Source organism: Myripristis murdjan, chromosome 3, assembly GCF_902150065.1.
Source record: "Myripristis murdjan chromosome 3, fMyrMur1.1, whole genome shotgun sequence".
Classification (NCBI taxonomy): domain Eukaryota; kingdom Metazoa; phylum Chordata; class Actinopteri; order Holocentriformes; family Holocentridae; genus Myripristis; species Myripristis murdjan.
Genome location: NC_043982.1, coordinates 4,849,106 through 4,871,718, shown reverse-complemented (window position 1 = coordinate 4,871,718; position 22,613 = coordinate 4,849,106). Strand labels below are relative to the sequence as shown.

General features: G+C 41.5%; 2 protein-coding genes across 3 annotated transcripts; one reads left to right on the top strand and one right to left on the bottom strand.

The window, feature by feature from the left end:
• Window positions 1-12: 12 nt before the first annotated feature.
• Window positions 13-5,040, bottom strand: cog8 (component of oligomeric golgi complex 8). The gene is made up of 5 exons (XM_030048208.1): window positions 4,482-5,040; window positions 2,851-3,058; window positions 1,570-2,388; window positions 929-1,097; window positions 13-670 (listed from the first exon to the last, which is right to left on the bottom strand). The coding sequence occupies exons 1-5, from the start codon at window positions 4,808-4,810 to the stop codon at window positions 324-326; spliced, it is 1,872 nt and encodes a 623-aa protein (XP_029904068.1). The 5' UTR covers window positions 4,811-5,040; the 3' UTR covers window positions 13-323.
• Window positions 5,041-6,787: 1,747 nt separating this feature from the next.
• On the top strand, window positions 6,788-22,408 carry katnb1 (katanin p80 (WD repeat containing) subunit B 1). Of its 2 annotated transcripts, none has more exons than XM_030077024.1 (20): window positions 6,788-6,940; window positions 8,546-8,635; window positions 8,735-8,865; window positions 10,037-10,154; window positions 10,402-10,502; window positions 10,622-10,663; window positions 11,321-11,404; window positions 13,605-13,720; window positions 14,359-14,430; window positions 14,526-14,676; window positions 16,547-16,734; window positions 17,287-17,438; window positions 18,269-18,319; window positions 18,669-18,733; window positions 18,874-19,137; window positions 19,253-19,402; window positions 19,886-19,962; window positions 20,082-20,156; window positions 21,108-21,224; window positions 21,639-22,408. In XM_030077024.1, the coding sequence occupies exons 2-20, from the start codon at window positions 8,596-8,598 to the stop codon at window positions 21,772-21,774; spliced, it is 2,130 nt and encodes a 709-aa protein (XP_029932884.1). In that variant the 5' UTR covers window positions 6,788-6,940; window positions 8,546-8,595; the 3' UTR covers window positions 21,775-22,408. The 2 variants fall into 2 exon arrangements, with proteins under 2 accessions (XP_029932884.1, XP_029932877.1); XM_030077017.1 differs by having other exon boundaries at window positions 6,790-6,940; window positions 8,468-8,635.
• Window positions 22,409-22,613: the final 205 nt, after the last annotated feature.

The following is a 22,613-nucleotide window of genomic DNA, read 5'->3' as shown; positions in this document are numbered from 1 at the left end:
TTTTTATTATTGTTTTACATTAAATATAAGATTTAAATGTACATGTCACATTTCATTTTTTTTTTTTTACAATATGATTTTCAAATAATACCTAAACCACATGTAGAAGAGAATATTAAACCAGTGCCTCCCTGTATGGACCATATACACTTGCAGTGACTATTGCAATTACAACCAAAATTCCAACTAACCACCGCCATAGGTATAACTGATTTTTTTTTTTTTTTTTAACATTTCCTAATGTAAACAGCCTGATAAGCAGAGTACAATCCTTGCTGTCATAAATCCTAACAGTCAGTAAGGCCACCAAAAAAGCACCGGCATTACTCCATTACTTCATCGTTCGGTATTGTTGTTTGGTCTTGTAGGCCAGATTTGGGCTCGTTCAGCAGAACGTCCACCTCGGGGACAGGCTCAGGATGTTTGGGCTCTTCAGTGAGGTTAGGTTCTGTTACTGGTTCGTTAGTCTGTGGCTCAGGCATCGGCCCGAGGATGTCAGTGATGACAGGCTCGGCTGTGGTTAAGCTGCTGAGCTCGGCACTGAGATCAACCACTGGCGCCACGGTCTCAGTCTCTTTCTTAGGAAGCACAAACTCCAAAGGCTCAAGAACTGCATTGACATCAATGCAACCCAAGCTGCCATACTTGTGGACTTGTGTTGGAGGAACACCTACAAGATACAGAAACAGAAGGATATTGACATGTTCAAGTTCAAATTTATCGAGAGTCCAATATTACTCAAAGGGCTCTACATGCCCACATGCTTACAACAAACAGGATGACACCCCCTGACTCCTCATAGTGGGCAAGAAATTTGCCTGACTGGACACGACCAAATCAAACATCTTTTACCAACAGCTGCCCCTCACATTTTTAATTTCATGTACACTTTATGACTTTTTAGGGCAACTTTATTTTTCACACTTACCAAGAATGAGAGCCAGCTGGGTTGGAGGGAACAAGACCTGCAAACACCGATTAAGAAACGGCACCAGATCTTCTGCGAAAGCACAGCAGAACTGGACAAAGAGTTCCTTCTCTCGGCTGCTGAAGGCGGACTCCTCCGCCCGGTGGAAAACCAGGATCAGCTTAGTGACCTAGGCAAAAAAAAAGACAAAACGCAACACTGTTATTAGCAGTATAGTACACACCAATCCAGTAACACTGGGGTGCATGGGTTTCCTGCATTGAGAATATTTGGAACAGTATAGGTAGGTGTGGAACTAGTGAGACTGTCTAATCACCAATTACTGCTTTTTGGCTTGCAAAAAACTTCATCCTGACTAATTAATAGTGTCAAAACACCAAAATATGCACACATCCCGACACATGGGGCTTTCTTCCAATTTAGATTGCTGCTTTGCAGAGAACACTTCCCAGTCCCAGTACCCATTTCCTTAGGACTTGTTGTTTATGGCATATTCTACTTTGTGTTCCTTTATTTGCTAAAAGTGTTATTTTAGGAGCTGTCTTGCCATGCAACTTTCACCACCATGTAGGTGATGAAATATCTTTTCACCACCTTTGCTTGTAGGCATATACCAGTGGCTCTGTTTGGGTCATCCTTACCATCATGAGGGCATCTTCCAGGTATTTGGTGACCTCCTGGGTCAGTCCAATGGGGCAACACAGTCGGAGGTCATTGAAGGCAGTCAGAATGTTATTGAGGAAGCAAGCCAGGGGCTGGAAGTCGAGAAGAGACATTGGAGGCTGCAAAGTGCCGGGCTGAGTGCTGGGTGCCACAGCCGGGATGGTTCCTCCCAGCACCGAGGGCAGAGAGATGAGTGTGTACAAGTTCATGTCCTCCTGGAACTTGTCCACTGCTTCCTGAACAGCTTTGTGGAAAGTGTCTGCTGCCACCCTCTGGAACATGGGTGCTAGCTGCCCGCGAAAGTCTGCCCCCACTCTGCTGAAAGACAGCCCGAAGTACATACACTGTCCAAGCAGGGAGTCAAGGCGCCCCCCGACCCCACGCTGCAGATCTCTTTCCAAAGTCTCCAAAAACTCGGCCACCTTTTGCACCACCCAGCCATGGAAGATGGCGCCTTCATTAATAGCTTGTCCTCCAGGGGGCACCAGTGGGTCCTCATCAGAGAAGATGGCCCGGTACTGGGTGATAATGTCGAAGAGGTGGATGCGACAGGCCTCAATGGTTTTTGTGATGTGGAAGTAGGGGTCATCATCAGGGATGGCAGCTAGGATGGAGTTTAGCCAGGTGCCACGTGCCTGCAGAAATTTAACCCGCAACTCCGCTTCCATGAACACGTCCATTCGGCGGAGGTAGCCAATCACACGAAGGCAAACGGGAAGCTGGGAGTTGCTGCGCAGCTGCTGCAACAGCTGGCTGAGCATGAGTTGAGTTGACTGGAGTACTTCATGGACAATGCCCTTAAATACGAAAAACAACCTGTTTTAGACACAGCAGTCAATGTATGACATCTTTCACTTGAATTAGAATCAAAATCAAAATCTTTTTTTTGACAGGTACTTTTAAAGCGAGGGTTAGCATCTTTAAAAAGGCTGTCCTACTGATCCCAAAGTTTTCACACAACTGTGTTGTTTGAGAAGCCCAGTAACATTTGTTGGCAATGCTAGTGAATGTCAAACAAAAACTCTGGTGTAAAACCTTCTGAAAGTGTGAACTCGATTTGTGACCAATACAATAGTTTAATTTTTTTAACACAACATTATCTTTTTAAATGGACCACATTTAAGATACACTGGACTGTTACCATCAACAAACCTTACAGTATAAATAATTATGCAAGATATTGACAGAGGTTACAATTTTCAACCGAGCCAAAATCAGCGCTTCCATTTGAATCTTCACTGAAAGTTGCTGAAATTTACCTGGATTACTGGGAGTGACGAGTGCTTCTTCTCCAGTCTCTTGACATAAGCTGCCAGCTCCAGAGCCTCTTCATAGTAGCCATTGCGGACGCAGGTGTCCATAAGCTGAGGGATCTCCAAAATCTCCAGGATTTCAGTGTGACGATTCAGTGTGAGACTGTTCATGCGACGACTGGCCCCGATCTCCTCTGCCTCCTTCATAAAGCCCCTGCATTTAAACAAATACAATCACTGACCTCCACTTTCACATTTCAAGTGACATGCTCCCCAACTCAGTGGGAGTTCATTACCTACAGCACTGGGTGACCAGGGAAACCAATTCAGGCTAGAAAAAAATATGTGCACATCCAACCTACCAGTGCAGGATAAAAGAAGATTTGATTCACCTTAAAATGAGGCACTGATCAACACGACACTGGTGCTAAACCCAATAATGGAGGTAAAATTGGCAAAACAAAATATTTCGAATTCCAGCAAAGGACTCCTCCTCCTCTTCTTCTTTGGATTTTTGTCCAGACATATAAATAATACTATTGCAAAGCTCAACTCTTGCTTAGCTTCACCGTTTACCACTGAAGCAGCACAGATGGCTGATGCATGCTGATAACATTTTATGTTGACTTGCATTGTAGCCAATAGGATTAATCAGGTGTGATCATCATACAGTCTGCATACATCAAACTTGATGTCCTAAACAAAATCATTAACTCCATGTTACACAGTGTGGCTTACAATAAACGTATAAGACTGCTGAAGTCTCACAGTCTGTAGGCACAGCCACGACAGGCGATATCTAGTCTTATATCGTGGTATGAATATAGTATCGACATACACTACTCACAAAAAGTTAGGGATATTCGGCTTTCGGGTGAAATTTCAGGATGAACCTAAAATGCATTCTAACCTGTACAGGTGAACTTAATGTGACCTTCTGTAAACTTTTGAATGCACATGTCCAACTGTTCAATGTTTCAGTACTTTTTGCACAAGTTGCTGTTCTCTAACAAGGAGTTTAACGGCAAAATTCACATCAGGTGTTTGATGCTCCAGCTCATCGAGGTCGTATCATTAGGGAACGGCTGCTGGAGACTGGGGTACCTCAGATGGAGTGGCCTGCACTTTCTTCAGACCTGAATCCCATAGAAAACCTATGGGATCAGCTGAGTCGCCGTGTAGAGGCTCGGAGCTCTGTACCCCAGAACCTCAATGTCCTGAGGGCCGCCCTTCAAGAAGAGTGGGATGCCATGCCTCAGCAGACAATAAGTCGACTTGTGAACAGCATGAGACGTCGTTGTCAAGCTGTAATTGATGCTCAAGGGCACATGACAAGTTATTGACACTGACATTTTTTGTTGTGGTATACCCACCACTGCTGTTGGCTTTTGTTTCAAGAAATTGTTTGAGATGAGGAAATCACCAGTGCATGCTTCTACTTAAATGCCCTACTTTCATGATATAATATCACTGTAGCGTGAACATTTTACATTTTCTGTAAATTTCACCCAAAAGCCAAAAATCCCTAACTTTTTTGTGAGTAGTGTATTACCAAACCCCGTGTACTGCCTTGTTTTAACTGTTATAATCGATGCAAGTCAATTAGTGCTTATTAAAACTAGGGTACATGTCATCACCTGCATTTTTCACCAAAGCGAGGTAGCTTGTCCAGCAGTCTGGAGACGCTGCTCTCCACGCGGCCGAAGTCCCGGTAGATGTCCTCGGTGCAGTCGGCGGTGCGGATGAACGTCTTGTAGTTGGAGAAGGCCAGCTCCCGGGTCTGCTGCAGGATCTGAGCCCGCTCCTCCGCCAGCCGCTCCGGCTCTCGGTTCAGCTTCTCCACTCCGTACGAGCTGAGCTCGGACAGGTAGGCTGCAAAGTCCGGGTTGTCCCTCCAGCTGTCCGGAAAGCTGTCTTTGAATATTGAAGCCAAAATACTCTCGTCCTCCACGTCTACAGCTGCCATGTTGGCGAGCTCTCGAGTCAGTCCACCAGCAGAAACTTAGTCAGTTACCCGGGACGCACATCAAAGTCATACAGTTTATTTCTAACGTAGCAACTGATTGGATATATATATATATTTTTTTTTTTAATTCTAGTCTTATGCAGAATTAACAGCAGCACCAACTAGGTATGTACTATGGGTATGTATACAAATCACACAGGGCTCTCTTCCGCTTCCGGTCTGCTTATTCGGGTGGATCTCAAAGAGGACAAAAAGCAAGAGGAGTGACTGAGCTGCGGCCGACGCTGCACCTCATATGCCAAGCTGATGTCAGGCAGCTATTCAATCCGTAGACATAACGCTGTTACTTTATGTAGCTGGCCTGGCACACAGACATAACGCAGCCGCTTCACTCATCATTTATTAAACAAGTTTTCCAATACAACATGTAGGCAAATACAGAGAGACAAAGGGCTGAGATACACAAGGCACATAATATTGATATGTCAATAACACATAATTAGACAAGACAAGAAAAAAAGAGTGGGGAGCAGGATTAAGAACAAAACTCATGTGCTATATTAGCTCATAGAATGTTGTTCGTATGATGATGATGATGATAATGTTGATGATGATGATTTTCCAGCGTTATAGCTATTGAGTTTTTAAAGTAAAAAAAAAAAAGATGGTAATAGTTCTCTGTCAAAGACTAAAAATAAAAGAAATGCATTTGTATATGCATTTGAATATGAAAAGGTATATTCAAAGTAAGATCAGATGTATTTGGTTTTCCCGATGACAGTGCACAGCATGTTATATAACATTGTCAGCTATTGAATTAATATACAGAAACCCAAGAATTGTTAAACTTTCTGATGCTCCGGACCCTCAAGTAGACTTTCATTAAGGCCATTTTAAGCGTTTTGTTGCAAGAACACTGATATGAAACGATAGTTTAGTTTGTGTTAAATATTAATTTGTTTACATGTCATAGTTAGTAGTAGTAGTTCTTTATTCCGAGTAAGCAAAACAAATAAACAAACAAAAAAGAAAAGAAAAGTAATCACACAATAATGAACAAACATAACATAAATAAGCATAAAAATGAAACAACACATAATGATTTAATTTTACCTATCCGGAAGGGAGTGGGAAGAAGTAAAACTTATCCAGTCCCACCCCTCGTCCATAAGTCAATTACATATTAATACATATTAGGCTTCCTTATCCACCTGAAGCATACCTTAATTCATTATTTGGACTAGTTCTGCTATTATATCCTAATTACCAATCATATTTATCTTTATATGCAAATAACTTGTTATAAACCATGGCCAGAAATTATATCAATTATTTACTGTCACAATAATCTAATCATAATAATCCTAATATTTTTCATCCTTATCATGGAGTTATACATAATCAGTTATTTATACACATATTTACACATTCATACATATATATACATATACATACACATATACATTCATATACACATATAGTTCACTGAAAACATAGCATGTAGTGTTTGCCAACTTGAATTAGAGTTAGATTAAACCATTCTTCACCCTCCACCCAGCAGCCTGACAAGACAGCCTCCCTGCGTTCCAATACTCATACTACCATACTATTTAGTAGGGGAAAAAAGAATTAGCATGCATATTTCATACTAAACTACATACTTTGTAAGGGCAGCTGCAGTACATACTAAAAGTAAAAAGTATAAGTATGCGATTTGGAACGCAGAGCCTGTCCCCGCGTTCCAAATCGCATACTTATACTTTTTACTTTTAGTATGTACTGCAGCTGCCCTTACAAAGTATGTAGTTTAGTATGTATTGGGACATACTAATTATTTTTTTTCCCTACTATATAGTATGGTAGTATGAGTATTGGAACGCAGGGCCTGTGTGTGTCCGGTCCTGACCCGCTGACAGCTCCGCTCCGTCCTCCTCTGAACCCCCGGCCAAAGTTCCTGATGAGCGCCTGACGTCAGCGGAAGTGTCCCATCTGTCGCGCTGTTGCTAAGCTGCAGACAGACAGACAGGAGCGGCAGGACATGACTGTCAACAAGTCGGTGGCAGCTCCTGTGACAACCGGTGTGCTGTAACCCCTGCATCTCACATGAACAACGCTGAACGACAAGAGCAGGTAAAGGAGCTCGTTAAGTGACCAGAGTTGCGTTTTTGCTCAACTTACACCCTAATAAAGCGTCGACAAGTAACATTACCGTCAACTAGCTGGTGCTAAAGTTGCTAGCTGTTGTACAGTTAGCGATAACTAACATGAGTCAGTTCGCCACTCTTGTCTAACTAGTTACTATGAACAAATATAACAGCTAGTTGTTTTAACTGCCTGCCTTTAACATAGCTAACTTAACCAGCTGCTCGGCTCTTAGCAAGCTTATACGGCATGGCCCTAATCTCTCATGAGGTTACTAGCTAACTAATGTTAACATCAGGTACGGTAGAAACGCAGCATGTTACGGTTCGCTTGAATAACATGAACGGCTGCGTGTTTGTGCGTTTTTAAGTCAACTAACTATGCTGACTAACCTGGCTAGTTAGCTATTTTTCAGCCGTGCCTAATGTTAACATTAGTTAGCTAGTAGCGTTGTAAGCTAAGACAGTTAACGCAGCCGTTCATGTTATTCAAGCAGACGTTTGTGGAGCCGTTAATGTTAAAACGAGTTAGCCTTATAGTCCAGTCATTTTATGAAAAAACCTAGGACAAATTGCAAGAGAAGCGACCTCAACTGATTTTGTATCCTCAGTTTGTCCTGAGTGAGGGAAAAAAGTCCCAAAGAATCCCATTGGTGGAAAGTTTTGAAAACCACCTATTTATGACCACATATTACCAAAAAACACTGTTTTTAACACACAGGGGAAAGGGGTTCAAAATTTTACTTTCAGATATCACTATAAAAATTCACAAGTTGATTACACACACAAAGACAAGAAAAAAAGTCAATTACAAGTTCTTTGAATTATTCTGTTTACACATGCATATCACACATTATCTGATTTGATATGGGCTAATAAGGAATATAAGGAATAAATGCCAGAAGAGACATTTAAACAGTGAATTAAAAGGTTACTATATATATAGTAACCTTTTAATTTACTGTTACATAGTAACCTTTTAATTCAAGGTTACTATATATATAGCATCCGTTTAATTCACTGTTTAAATTTCTCTTCTATCATTTCTTCCTTATATTCCAATTAGCACATATCAAATCAGATAATGTGTGATATGCATGTGTAAACAGAATAATTCAAAGAACTTGTAATTTACTTTTTTTCTTGTCTTTGTGTGTGTAATCAACCTGTGAATTTTTATAGTGATATCTGAAAGTAAAATTTTGAACCCTTTCACCTGTGTGTTAAAAACAGTGTTTTTTGGTAATATGTGGTCATAAATAGGTGATTTTCAAAACTTTCCACCAATGGGATTCCTTGGGACTTTTTTTCCCTAATGCAGGACAAACTGAGGATACAAAATCAGTTGAGTTTGCTTCTCTTGCAATTTGTCCTAGGTTGACCCCAATTTTGGCCTAAAATTACTGGACTATTACTCCTGTAGGTTGCTAGCTAGTTAGCTCTATCAGGTAATGTTGTGAGACCACTTTCAACTCCTCCAGCTAGCAGCTAAGTCCGCTGTCTTTCTCCCCGGCAGGTGGAGAGTCGTCTGTGGGGTGTGGGCATGAGGTGCTGATGGTGAAAACAGTGAAGTGTAATGCTCATACTTCCATAGGGGTCAAGTTCAAACCGTGAAAACACAGCGAGTCTCCAGGTGCTTCCATTATGGCTGCGGCCAGCACCACCAAGACATCATGGCGATTGCGTGAGTATTTGCTTTTCACAGGCACCTGTTCACCATCCTGTTATGCAGGGCTGAAAACCCCAATTAAAATTAAATTGACATTAATGTGATGTTTTGCAGAGGAATTTGTGGCTCATTCCAGCAATGTGTCCTGTGTGGCTCTGGGGAAGACCTCCGGCCGATTGCTGGCCACTGGAGGGGAGGACTGCAAAGTCAACATCTGGGCTGTGAGCAAACCAAACTGTATTATGGTAAGACCTCGCCACACTCACACACTGAGCTGAAGTTGGTTTTTAGTCAGTCAGTTTGATCCATCATGAAAAACATGACTTTGCTGCATTTTTGTGTTTGGTTTGTTTACACTACCTAATTACAGCTGAATCAGGCTTTGCTACTAAAAGTAACGTGTCACAAGTAGGGCTGCGCAATATGGACAAAATTTCGGTCCTCGATATTTATGCTAAATATCTTGATTGAGATACAATGTTCTATATTGCTATGGGGTTATGCTTATTTGACATTGTAAGTGTACCAGCAATGGGAAATAAAGCATTCTTTAAAAACAGCATAATAATACCAAATGGACATTGAAAATGCAGTTACTTCCCCAAGTACGATGTTGATCAGAACAGACCAGTCACTTTCTTAGGCTGCATTAAAATAAATAAAAATAATAAAATCAAACATTTAATCAAAACAGACCAATCACTGTTGAAGGCTAACCCTAACCCTAAATTTGATATTGTCAATATTGTTGCCTTTTGAGATAGTAATATTACACATGTTCATATCTAGATAAGGATATATCATTCAGCCCTAAATTGCACCTTCTTTGCCATTTTTCTAACCTATCATTATTCCAGGTTAGAGATTTTGGCAGGAGTCAAGTTTGTGTTGTCAAAACAAAACTGATTCCAATCCCTGTAACTTTCACTAAACATGATGGACTTGTCTACTGTCTTTGCTGTAATTTAATACATTCAGGAGTAATTTCCCGTCATCTTAACTCTAAGTTTACCCTCACTTTATTTTGTTACAGTAGGCATTTCAAGCATGAGAAATAGCTGTCTGTTAGATGCCAGCATTTGTTTTCTATTGTCAATAATTCCTTGCATTGTAGCATTGCTTCCTGTACTTCCTGTACTCACAAATCCCTCCATAAGCTTCAACTGGTCCAGAACTCTGCAGCCCATATCATCTCTAGAACCCCCTCCTTTCACCACATCACCCCCATCCTCCAACAGCTTCACTGGCTCCCGGTCAAATTCAGAATCAACTTCAAAATCCCTCTGTATACTTTTAAGGCCATCCACAACCATTTCCATTTTCAGGCATCTCAAAGTCATTATTTTATGCCACCTAAGATCAAATGGCATTGTTCTGACCTGGCCAAATCCCACTTTGCTTCTGCATCTCTTTCAGAGTTTGACAGGTCACAATAATCCAGTGGAGTGTTTACACTTCAGTAGTTCAGAGGAACAGGTAGTTGCTGGATCACAGTCTGGATCACTGCGCATCTGGGACTTGGAGGCTGCCAAAAGTGAGACTTTATTCTTCTTATTATTGAATTTATTGTGTGTGTAAAGACAAAGAGAGAAAAAGAAGATTTTTCTGATTTATTAGAAGCTGAAAAACTCTGATTTACCTTTTTTAATGCATGTTGTTGATGACACAGTTACACAGTTCACCCTACATGCTCATGCAGCTAACATAGACTTAATGTGGGAAATACTACATGAAATGATACAGTCCAAACAGGATTTTCATCTTGTCTTTATTGTCTTCAGTCTTACGAACTCTGATGGGACACAAGGCCAACATCACCAGCCTGGGCTTTCATCCATATGGAGAGTTCTTGGCCTCAGGCTCCATGGACACAAACATCAAGGTGTGTTTATGAGATGGTGTGTTTTGGAGTCACCATTCCATCCAATTCCAAAGTCTAATTGTGTACTTAAAGTTTTTCTTACTTTTTTTCTCCACTTAACCTTGGTTCTTTTTTTTCAGTTCTGGGATGTGCGGAGAAAAGGATGTGTGTACAGGTATAAGGTAAGAGTCCCCAGCTGTTAGTGTTGTAGGACAGTAGTGGTGCTGTCTTCCTCTCATCATTACTGAATGCTGGATACTAGTGGATGCCCCAAATACCTACCATCTTTCTGGATGTAGGTGGAAGAGAAATAAACATTTAGTGTCTGGTTGTATTGCCTGTGGTTATAGGCCAGCTGCTAATTCGTTAATTTGGCCACTAGCTGAGTATGTGTGGGTGTGTGATCAAAGACTAAGCCTGAAATACTCACAAACACAAACTGCCCAACTGTCTGTCTCTTTTTCTGTCCAACTAACAGTGGGATGGAAAATGGAGAAAAGAAGGAAATACCAACCTAAAGTCTTTACCCTAGGGAACTGGTGATTCTGACTTAAACTGTCCCTAGTCAAGTCAGTTTTTACGAGTCACTCCACTTTTGTATTGAAAGTTATTGAAGAAGAGTCAATAGATGACCTATTTGTCTCCTTTTGTTGATATCAAATGAAAGGAGAATTTGTTCCTCAGTGTTCAATATAATTATTACAAAAAGAAAAGTTGTGCTCAATTTGCAAAAAGTGCTCCAGACTAGAACCACAGAAGAGATTGTGCTGCCTCTTTACTTTCACCTAGGTCTCTAACAGCTTTCAGGGATGACATTTTCTTCATGTTTGTGTTTGCAGGGCCACACACAAGCAGTGAGGTGTTTGGCTTTCAGTCCAGATGGCAAGTGGTTGGCATCAGCAAGTGACGACAGCACCATTAAGGTACTCACCGGTCAGATTAATGGAGAACATCCTCAACTCATTCATCTGTTCTTACAGCTGGCCAGTCTGAAACTCAAACCAGCGTTTTCATTTCTCAACAGTACTGCTTGACTACTTGACCCATATAAAGATGGCGAAGAATACCCTCAAATAAAACTATTTGCTTTGTATTATCTAAGTCAGAAGAGCCTAGCCATTCATGTTAAACTGAAGAGGACTTTCTCTTTGCTTACTACTACTACTTACTACTTACTACCTACTTTGTGACTATGCTCTGTCTGTGATTGTGTTGTGTGTCATATATGATATTGCAGGCACCACTTGTTCAATTTTGACAAAACTTGGAGCGAATGATAAATCACCTCACTGCATTTCCAAATTTCAAGCATTATATTTATTTATTATATTTTATTTATTTTTTTATTTATTTATTAGTTTTATTATATTTATTGGCCAAAGAGTGGTGCTAAAATTACAGGTTAAAAATAAACATTTGAACAAGTCATAACATTTGAGTTGAATTTGGCACACACACATCCATCCGCTCTTGCTCTGTAGATTTTTGTGTAGGACCAGAAATGTACATCATACTGGATTTTCACCTGAGTTCTTGAAAAATATTATTTTTCCACTCAGTCCTTTTCATTTTGGTGACCTATCAACACCAACCTCGTTCCCTGGCTTTCCTCTCTAGACAGGAGTAGAAAGCCTGGAAGAAAGTCCTCAATTATTGTGGAAAGTGAGAGGACTACAGTAAGACCCACCCACTCTCAAGCTGTTCATCTGAACTTGAACTGGAAAATGCAACTTGTTTATCATTCAAAATGATTTACACAAGTTTCTTCAGTAGCATGATTGAATATGGCCCCTGAGAGCTCCATATTTTGCCAACTGTTTGCGTTTTCCCTTCACTCCTTTCCTGATAACATATTCTGCAGAGTAGGTGGAAGTCATCATCTCTTCATCATCTCTAAGTAGAAGCATAAATAGAAACCCCCAAATCATCTCTATTTAGCCAAAAAGAAGTCCAAGGAAATAGGAGAGCTTCATCAGGACTAGTGTTGCAAAGGGGTGGAAAGTTTCCGGTAAATTTCCCGGAAAGTTTCCGAAGATTCCCATGGGAATTTTCTCTCTGGAATATTGGAAATTTTCAGAAGATTTTTGCTGTCACTTTTTTTTCAATTTTTCCGAAAATTCCCGGGAAAATTTGGCTCAGGAATTTTGGGAATTTTCGTTTTTTTTTCTTGTCATCGTTTTTTTTTTTTGTTTTCGTTTTTGTTGTTGTTAACTTAAGGTGAATGGGGCAAAAATAAACAATAATCAGTAAAATGAATGTCAACATCAATATCACCATTTTGGAAATGGAAACCCTAATCTCCTGAACTCAGGACTCACCTCTAACCCAAAGGCCACAATGCCAGCATGCTGTAAAATCATCATCCCCATACCCAAGTGTGTAAAATAAAACTTAAATATAAACAGTCAACTTTGCATTTTGGTGGAAACAAATATGTTGCATGATTCAATGCAAATTCAACTGTGCACCATGACTCACATATGCAAATAATTTCGAGCACATTTGATCTTCATCAATCAGTAGCCTATACTCCACTAGGCTGCAGCTCTTCCACTGAGACAGACGATCATCACATCAGCATCAGCATTCAATTTCCTGCATTTCTATGCATTTTAATGGGTAGTTTGAACCACTTCATATGCACACCTTAACAACAGTACTGCACACAGTCCTATGCCTGAATTAACACAGTTTGACTCAGCTAGGGAAAATTCTCGAAAATTCCCTGGAAATTCATTATAATGCAACATGTTTGCATGCATATCTGCTTATAACAAACCAAAATGTTTATTATGTATATATGTATATGACCGGGTGAATGCAGTGAATATAAATTCCCAAAAATTCCCCCCAAATTCCCGTTTATTCCCGTTAATTCCCATTAATTTCCAAAAATTCCCATGGAAATTTTCCAACTTTGAAAATTCCGGGAATTTTGCAACACTAATCAGGACTAATCAACACCAAACTTGGTACATAGCCTAAGGTTACTGAGATGTTCTAGAAGATGTTACTCTTTGTTTTCCCCCAGGAATACTGCCAAAGTGATGAAGTTGATGTATTTGACCAAGAATCTTGTTATGCTTTCTTTTCTGATAGCTCTCTTTTCTCTGTCTCTGTTAGCTGTGGGACCTGACAGTGGGGAAGATGATCACAGAATTCACTGCACACACTGCAGCTGTCAACATTGTCCAGTTCCACCCTACTGAATACTTGCTGGCATCAGGCAGCTCAGACAGGTATGACACAGTCCAGCATGAAGAGCAGGACCATGAAATTCTAGCCTTGTTTCCTGAAAGGCTCCTAAGACCAAAATCATCATAGAATCCGTCTTAAAAAGCTTTTTAAGCTTACCAGGCATTTCCCCAAAACACCTTAAGACACTTTTGAAAATGGCCATAGAGCTGTTATTACTCCTGATCACTTGCAGATGGCTAAGCGTGTCTTAATAAACTGAATCATGTCAAAGAATCGTTACAAATTCAAGAGCGTGCATAGAATTGCTCTTAGAAATGCTCTTATCCAAGATCAGTTGTTATTTGGAAATGGGGCCCTTTGCTATCTGGCAGACTATCAAGTGTGATACTTTAGACACCACTTGGCTGACTTTCATTAACCTTGGATGGATGATGGATGCTTGAATTGTGTTTGAGCATTTAAAAAAAACATTAACTGATGTCCTAATGGGGACACTGTAATTTAAGACCAGAAATTTAACTTGGAAATATACCACTGCTCTACCATGAGTATCATTTTTATTCAACTTGAAGAGATAATATCTTTTGTTACTGAGCTGCATGTCTGCTTATTTTGGGGGGACAGCATTATTATTATTATTTTTTTTAACCTCATGTATTGCTGTTTTTGTACGCTACAGGACAATCAAGCTGTGGGATCTAGAGAAGTTCAAGCTGATTGGCTCACCAGAGGGAGAAGCCACTGCAGTCAGGTTTGTTCACACTGCTGTTCTTTTCCACTGACAAAGACAGCAGGATGATCACATTGCTGCTAAAATGCTAACCCTAACCCTGCTTTTTGTTGCAGATGTGTGCTGTTCAGCCCAGATGGTGGCTGTCTGTACAGTGGGGCAACAGAGTCACTGCGGGTCTACGGGTGGGAGCCGGACCGCTGCTTCGACGTGGTGCCAGTGGCATGGGGCAAGGTGGCAGACATGGCTGTCTGTAACCAGCAGCTGGTACGTAGAGACACCCACACTGCCAGAACTAATACTGTTGCAAAACAGGGGTCTGCTCATTTTAACCTGAAATGAATTTGCTAGCTAACATCACAATTATGTATGTACTTAGTTTTTAGCTTATCATGACCTGACAACATGTACTACTTATTAGAGCTATCAACATAAGCAAGAAATTGAATTTAAATATTGAATTTGTCATGGCAGCCATTTTGACATGAAGTAGCAGGGTAGACGCAGGTTGTGAGGTGCGGATATCAGGAGGAGTCGGTTTTTGCAAGTAAAAAAATATATTTTTTATTTTCTATTAGTTATCAACTTTAAAATCAGGGGAAAGGGGAGGTGGAACAAAGCTATCGTCTATCGAGGGTGGCTTTCTCGCGGTGGCGTCATCCAGGTGCTGCGCATCAGGCCCTAATGAGCCCTGACCCGCCGACGCTCACAGCTGCGGTTTCTCCGCGGATCATCCGTAGCGCTGTCCATAGTTCTGAAAATGACAGCAGGTTAACTGGACAATCAAACTGCAACACAGGTGTTACTAATGAAATTAATTAAGGTCTGTTCCACATAGAGCTAACAGAGCCAGGGTCCTACTGTTGTTCTTGCTGAGTCACTGGAAGCCTCTGGTATGCTTCAATGGAACAGAACCTTCATTAATGTCATCAGTAACACCTGTGTTTACCTGCTATTGCATGTCAAAGTGGCTTCCATGAAAAAGGTCTGTTTTATTTTCCAACACTTTCTGTGACCCTGTAAGTGAATATGCTGATTAAAGCTCCCAGGTGAAGTTGCCTGTTAACAGTCAGATTCATGTTTTCATTGTCCGACGGCTGGTTTGCTTTTACTTGCCTGATGTGACCTGAGTATCAACCAACATTAACCCCAATTATTAGTCTGACAATGGATTGAGTCAGCATCACTTTCTTGCAAAACAACTGATCTGTAAGCAGCGTTCAAGGGCAGCTTCATCCTATAATGCCTGAACTTCTTGGTTGTTAATTACTGGATTAACCTACAAGCCATTTTTCTTGAGGAGCCTTGAATGTATTGTGCTTGTGGAGTAGAGCACTACATCAGTCAGTTGCTATAACGTAGAACTACAGCCTAGTAGAAAAAAAAAACTCCACCACACTGTTTGTCTTGCTGATTGAAATAACAATATCTGATCTGTCTGCCTTTCTGTACATAATATATGTGTATGTACTGAGTAGGGTTGCAAAGGGACAGAAAATTTCTGGGGAAAACTTCCATGGGATGTTCAGCTGGGGAATTTTGGAAGTTTTGTTTTGTCATAAGCTGACGTGTGCAAACTAATGACATTTTTGACTTTGACTTATTTTGAGTAGATTTTTTTTCTCAGTCCTTCAAGATTGATGGTGGATAAATGAATAGATATAGGCTCAATGAATAGATGAACACTCCTCAGTCAGCCTGCTAAATCAAACTATAGCCTACATTCTTGTATCATAACTGTATTTGTATGAAAACTGGTTTTGCAGAAGGCAGAAGAACCAGCATCACAGTTGAGCTGGCTAGCACCATGATAGATAAATAGCTACTGTATAAACACATTTTGACTTATTTTGTCCAGTTAAACTTTAATACCATGATAATAATAATAATAATAATAATGATAATAATAATAATAACAATAAGCAGCTCTATATTGAAGCAACCGTATTTGAGTGTCACTGCTCAGAATTATCAGTGATGGGAAAGGATGGAAACATTGAATCCAAGTTAACTGGCAAGCTTGAACCACCTTGGGTTAATACCTGTGTAATATGTTCTTCCTAATCTTCTCTCTTCTTATCTCTTCTCTTCCTTGGATGTTGCCCTCTCACCTTTCATTTCTTGCACTCTCTCTTAGATTGGTGTGTCGTGCCAGCAGACCAACGTGTCCTCCTATGTGGTTGATCTGACGAGGGTGAAGAAGACCGGAGGCTCTGAAATCCAGGGAGTTATCCGGGATGACCAACCGCTCACAGAGCCCTCTCCCAAAGGATCCATGCTGTGGAGAAACTACGAGCGACCCATGACTACCTGCAGCAGTCAGAGGTACAGCAGCTGTCTTCTGTACGGCGTCAAAGTTGTTTAAAGTGTATTAAGTTAAAGCAGTTTTTGACCAGAACCAAACCAGCTAATTATTTCTTATTTATTAGACCTTTATTTAACCAGATAGGCTTGTTTAGATAAAGAATCTCTTTTACAAAAGCGACCTGGTCAAGAGGCAGCTGAATTACACAGTTACAATCATTCAGACAAAATCATGCAGACGTAGCTAGCAAAGTTGTTAGTTTAGCTAGCAGTTGCATTAGCCTCGTGGTGACACTGGTTAATTGGGAACAGATCAGCAACACACTGGTTCCCACTGCCTTCATCTTCTCCATGGAGAATATAGTAATGTCAGCAAGCATAACTTTGAGCATATTAAAGGAAGAGATTCCAGGAGGTGTTTTTTGTGATAATAGATTGAATTAGCTTTATCACTGTGCATCTGTTTATTGCAGCAGTCCATACAGAATAATTTCCGTATAGTGTTGCAAATATTCTTTTAATGTAAGAAGAAGGTTATTGGAATTGTGTTGTTGTTGTTGTTTTGTGCCACAGGGTGAAGCAGAGCTCAGAGGCTCACCGGCGGAGCCCTGAAGGCGAGAGGCGGAGCCCCAGCAGTGAGGACGAGAAGGACGAGAGGGAGTCCACTGCCGAGATCCGCAACGCCGAAGACTACAAAGAGATCTTCCAGCCAAAGAATGCTATCTGTAGGACAACCTCTCATATAACATCTGCTTGACTTCAAATAATGTTGTAATAGTCTACAACATCTCAAAACCTTTTTTAGTGCTGGTCATTATTTACTGAGGCAGGGCAAAGAAGTCTCCTAGGCTTTGACTAACCTTTTTGCAGTTTGCCTTAATACATAAGCATTAGTAGATTTCCCCCTGTAAAAGCATAAACGCCTTGGTGGAGAGTGGGTGGGTCAATTTCAAAATGGTTAAATAAACCAGTAGTGAGTGTTGTCCAGTGCTGAAATCCATTGGCACAAAACAACTCAAATCTACCACTGACCTTCACCATACAGATATTTCGGTATCAAAACTCGTGTTTTGGGCAGTCCCAGAATATATGTGTGGGATATATATTTTTTTTATTAATGCAATGGAGCATTTTTTTTTCACACCACATCAACTGTCATTATATTTCTGCTTTGCAGAGTTTCAAATGTTTGTTGGTTTCCTCAACCAACACCTCCAGCTCTACTGCAGCCCTGTTTTCTTTGCTATTCTTTCATTTGCGATGCCATTGTGTTTCCAAAAGGTAGCACATATGTCCAAAACTGCACTTAAAATAGGATCAGTCTTGTTCAAATAAGTTAATTGCACATGGGTTTGACTGCGCCACAGATCTAGTGCTATCCCTGCAGGCACAAGCAGTCCCTTGACACGTAGTAAATATGACCCCTAGTGTCATATGTAGGTAGTTGATTTTATTATTTTCTTTTCAGTTAATTTCACTTAACACCAAGTTTTTGTCTTAGTTTCATTTTACAACAGTAACCTCTGACTGACTCCTTCCTCCCTCTCCCTCCCAGCTCGAACCCCACCCAAGATGTGTGAGCCCTTCCCTGCACCCCTGGAGGACGGTGAGTGAACCAGAGCCCGAGTCCCAAAACTGCATGGCTTTAATCATTCACTATGTTTATGCACACAGGAAACCAGAATATTGTGGTGTCTGCCCATAATTAGGTTTCGCCTGAAGAAATTTAACTGCCTTAACCTGATTCTTCTTAATCCCTTACCCTGCTTATGGAAACCAGCTTTCTGTTTACATGGCATTTGAAACATCTGATAATTCTCTGTACATGGCAAATAAGCTGCTGACTAAAAGTGCACATAAACTCAGTGAGTGGTTCATGACATGGGTCCACTTTTCCAGTGATCTGTTGTGAAATGAGGAGTAGTCATTTCTCTCTCCTCTCTCCTCTTCCTCAGAGAGTTTTGTGGTGAGAGCCAGTCAGGTTAAAGATTTCGTGACTCCTGCTCCTGACAAGCTGCAGGTTGGTGGACGCTCTTTGGAAAGTGATTCTCTTTAAATCTCTGGTTGTGCACCTGTAAAAAAAAAGTCCTGATGAACTGTGTGTGTGTGTGTGTGTGTGTGTGTGTGTGTGTGTGTGTGTGTGTCTTTGTCTCACTGCAGCCGGGCCTCTTGAAGAATCCACCACTGGCTTCATCAACTCCTGTCCAGAGGGTGGAGCCCACAGTGGTTTCTTCTGCACCCCGCCCCACGGTCCCAGCACCCGTTTCAGCTGTCCGACCGGCCGTCTCCAACCCCCCCGCCCCACCCGCCACCCAGCGACCAGCCCAGGCGTCCGTCGCCACCGCAAAGGCCAAATCACAGCCCACTGTCATCCTCGCCACCAGAAATGAGCCAATAGGACTCAATGTAGCTGATTTCCTGCCTGTGAGAATATAAACATGCAGTCACATATGCACACACACACACACACACACACACACACACACACACACACACACACACACAGTAATGAGGTCTCTCTGGCGGCTTTGTTCTGCAGTCTGCACCCAACAACCGCTCCAGTGCCCTGGGTGACGAGGAGGCTCTGTCCCAGATCAAGAAGGGCCACGACACCATGTGTGTGATGCTGAGCAGCCGACACAAGAACCTGGAGACGGTCCGAGCCGGGTGGGGCAGCGGAGATGTCAAGGCAAGACACACACTCTGCAGTTCACACTTCACATAGAGCTAGAATTAGCCCAACTTCACTGAATGTTCATTCAAATGTTTTTCACTGGCTTTTGGCAACATAGAGCTCTTGCAAGAGCCCTTTCACCAACAAATCGACTTGGAGTAAACAGCAGGAAGTGTCAACACTGACTGACATTTCTCTAGGTGGCTAAGGTTGCTGAGTTAAATTGATTTGAATTAGTTCTCTAAACTGGCTAAAGCTGCTGCTATGTTGACAGAAAACTATGTCAGAGCAGGTGGACACATCAGTCGCTAGTGATTGGTCAGTGATATTCAAATCCCTCTTCCTGCAGAAGACATGAGGGCAACTTCAGACTGAATAGAAACAAAAGGGAATGGTCATCCAGTCTGAAAATGAGGCTGTCAACATTTCAAACTGCTTTAGAAGTTGTTTCTCTGCTCAGTTTCTTACTTGGTGATGATTTCCTTGCTCTTTCTCTAGAACTCTCTGGACACTGCTGTGTCCATGAATGACTTGTCAATTGTGGTGGACATTCTCAACATTGTCAACCTGAAACCGTGAGTGGGCCACACGCACACACACACATACACTTAAACACACCCCATGTGACCAAATAAAAGTGGTGTTATCCAACCACTGCACATGCCATTTGACCTTGTTGTTTTTTCTGTCTCAGGTCACTATGGAAACTAGACTTGTGTACGTCAATCCTTCCTCAGATAGAAGAACTGCTGCAGAGCAAATACGAAAGGTCAGTGACCTGTGACCTCATCTGTGCTGGACAGTGTGTGACGTCTGAGGTGTCGTTTAAACTGAAAGTTTAGCTACCAACGAGTTTATTTAGCTGTACTATCTGTGCACATTTAGAGAATTACAAATACATAAATAACATGAAAAATGCATGCGAGTATGTAGCACTGAAACAACCATCACAGAACATGCATGTTGTATTTTTATTAAAAGGGATAGTTCAGCCATTTGGAAAAAAATAAACCCCTTAATGTACTCGTATTGTTAAATAAACAAAATTTGAGTTTAATAATATGTAGCAGAATTTTTACAACCCAAAATGGCAAAAAAAAAAAAAAAAAAAAAGTTTTAAGAACGATTTTCTTGTGCAGTCAAAGGTCTGTAATGGTCCTCAGTCACTACAGTGGCTGGCAGGTGCCTGAAAGCTATGTGAAACATGTGACAGAGGAAAAGCAGAAACTAGCCAAGATGCAACAACATAGCTATTTTAATGAAAAAAAACAAAAAAACATAGCAAACTGAAACAGTGTACTTCCATTTCTGTGGTGGCTGCTGCTTCTCTGGGGAGGAGTAATACAGGAATTTACCGGATCTTTCTGGATGTTGATAACACTTATAAGCAGCAATTTGAGCTAAACTATCATCCATGTGGATGACAGTTGAATTGATGTTAAACATTTTTTCTTTGAGTGGATTGAGGCAGCTGTTAGCTGGGGGGAAGTCCAGCTCAATGGCAGGAGGCTAACAGTTAGCATGTGGAGCATCCAGCCAGTATCCAGCACTCAGTAACAATGAGAGGAAGAGAGCACCACTACTGTACTACAGAACAATAATAAATAGATTAAATATTTCAAAATGGGTGAACTATCCCTTTAAAAAGACAGGTGACGTGGCCCAGCAGCCCAGCCCTGTGCTCAGTCTGCTCCTGATGGCTGTGCTTGTGTGTTCTCAGCTATGTGCAGACAGGCTGTACGTCTCTGAAGCTGATCCTGAAGCGCTTTTTGCCGCTCATCTCAGACACGCTCACAGCGCCCCCTTCTGTTGGTGTTGACATCACACGAGAGGAGCGGTGAGAATCTGTCCACTTCTTAGTTCTGAGGCACATAGTTTGAACTTCTGTTATTTCTTACAAATGCATTTGGAGTAGTGTTTTATTCATTCATTTGGTTTAAGTAATTGATTACATTTACTTGTGTTACTGTACTGAGTTGCCTTTTGTGTAGTTCTCTCTCTAAAAATACATTTTAAAAGGGCAACTTTTTACTTGAGTAGATTTTTACAGAAGTACTTAGTAGATTTTTAAACAAGTACTTTTACACAAGTAGCAATACTTTTAGTTGAGTAGCAAGTTCAAGAACTCTGTCCACTACTGACATTCAGATATGCTTAACAGAATTATTTCACACTGTCATCATTTCTAATTTTTTGACATTGCCCAAGTAATGTGTTCATCAGAAAATGGACTAATCGTGTGTTATTCCAGACACCAAAAGTGCAAGACGTGCTACAAGCAGCTGAAGAACCTGAGCAACGTAGTGAAGAACAAGGCCGACCAAGTGGGTCGACACGGCAGTGCCTTCAAAGAGCTCCAGCTGCTCATGGCCCCGCTCGACTACTGACGGCGACGCCGGCCGGCTCCCACACTGCCATCCAGGTGGTGGCCCGACGAGCTCCAGCTCCTCTGCTGTGTGTTCCTCTTCCCTCAGCGACCAGTGGGGCCGCCCCAGGGAGAGTCCACTCGTCGTCCATCCACACCGAGCCAGAGGGACCTGATTTCTTCCACTGAGACTCAGTCGGATGTGTGTGAATATGTCAGTAGGATATTTTTCCTCCAAGGCCTTACACATGCTGGGTTGTGAAGCACGTTGCTGATGTACTTTAGAACTCTGTGTGTGAGCAGTCACGTGCCTTGGATGTGGACAGTCGGGTGGGCTTAATGATTTGCTGTTTTCCCTGAAATCACACACTTTGTCTCTAAAGCCCAACAGGTGGAAGGCCTGAGTAGAAAGGTTTTCCTCCTTAAACACTTAGTCCGCACGTTGTGATTGCACAGAGACACTGAGGATCTAGCTAACGAGTGTTGCTAGATGACAGACACACTGGTGGATTTTTCTGATGGTATTTAAATGTTTCCAGTCCTTTTCTACTCTCTCTACTTGACACAGACTTAGATGCACTCTTTTAAATGTACTATTGACACTACAGAACAGTTTTTTTAACAAATAAAAATGTGAGCTCTTGACCGTTAACATGGCCAGATTGTGATGAAATTTGATCCGTCTTTCCACCAGCACTTGTCCTTGCTATACAAAGTGGAAGAATGAGAAGACAAGTGTGAACATAACAGGATGAACCAGGGTCAAATGTGTGGAGCAGAGCAGAGTGGGTGGTGTGGAGGAGACGAGTCCATTACTGAGAAAGATCAGTGTTTCTTCAGCTCTGGTGATGCTGACCGTCT

What these genes read in the sequence shown, in the direction of transcription:
- cog8 (XM_030048208.1), bottom strand. Translation starts at nt 4,810, where the DNA reads ATGGCAGCTGTAGACGTGGAGGACGAGAGTATTTTGGCTTCAATATTC. An exon ending in CGCTTTGGTGAAAAATGCAG is followed by an intron (nt 3,059 to 4,481) that starts GTGATGACATGT and finishes GTTTAAATGCAG; the next exon opens with GGGCTTTATGAAGGAGGCAG. An exon ending in TGGAAGATGCCCTCATGATG is followed by an intron (nt 1,098 to 1,569) that starts GTAAGGATGACC and finishes TTTTTTGCCTAG; the next exon opens with GTCACTAAGCTGATCCTGGT.
- katnb1 (XM_030077024.1), top strand. Translation starts at nt 8,596, where the DNA reads ATGGCTGCGGCCAGCACCACCAAGACATCATGGCGATTGC. An exon ending in CCATGGACACAAACATCAAG is followed by an intron (nt 10,503 to 10,621) that starts GTGTGTTTATGA and finishes CTTTTTTTTCAG; the next exon opens with TTCTGGGATGTGCGGAGAAA. An exon ending in GCATCAGGCAGCTCAGACAG is followed by an intron (nt 13,721 to 14,358) that starts GTATGACACAGT and finishes TGTACGCTACAG; the next exon opens with GACAATCAAGCTGTGGGATC.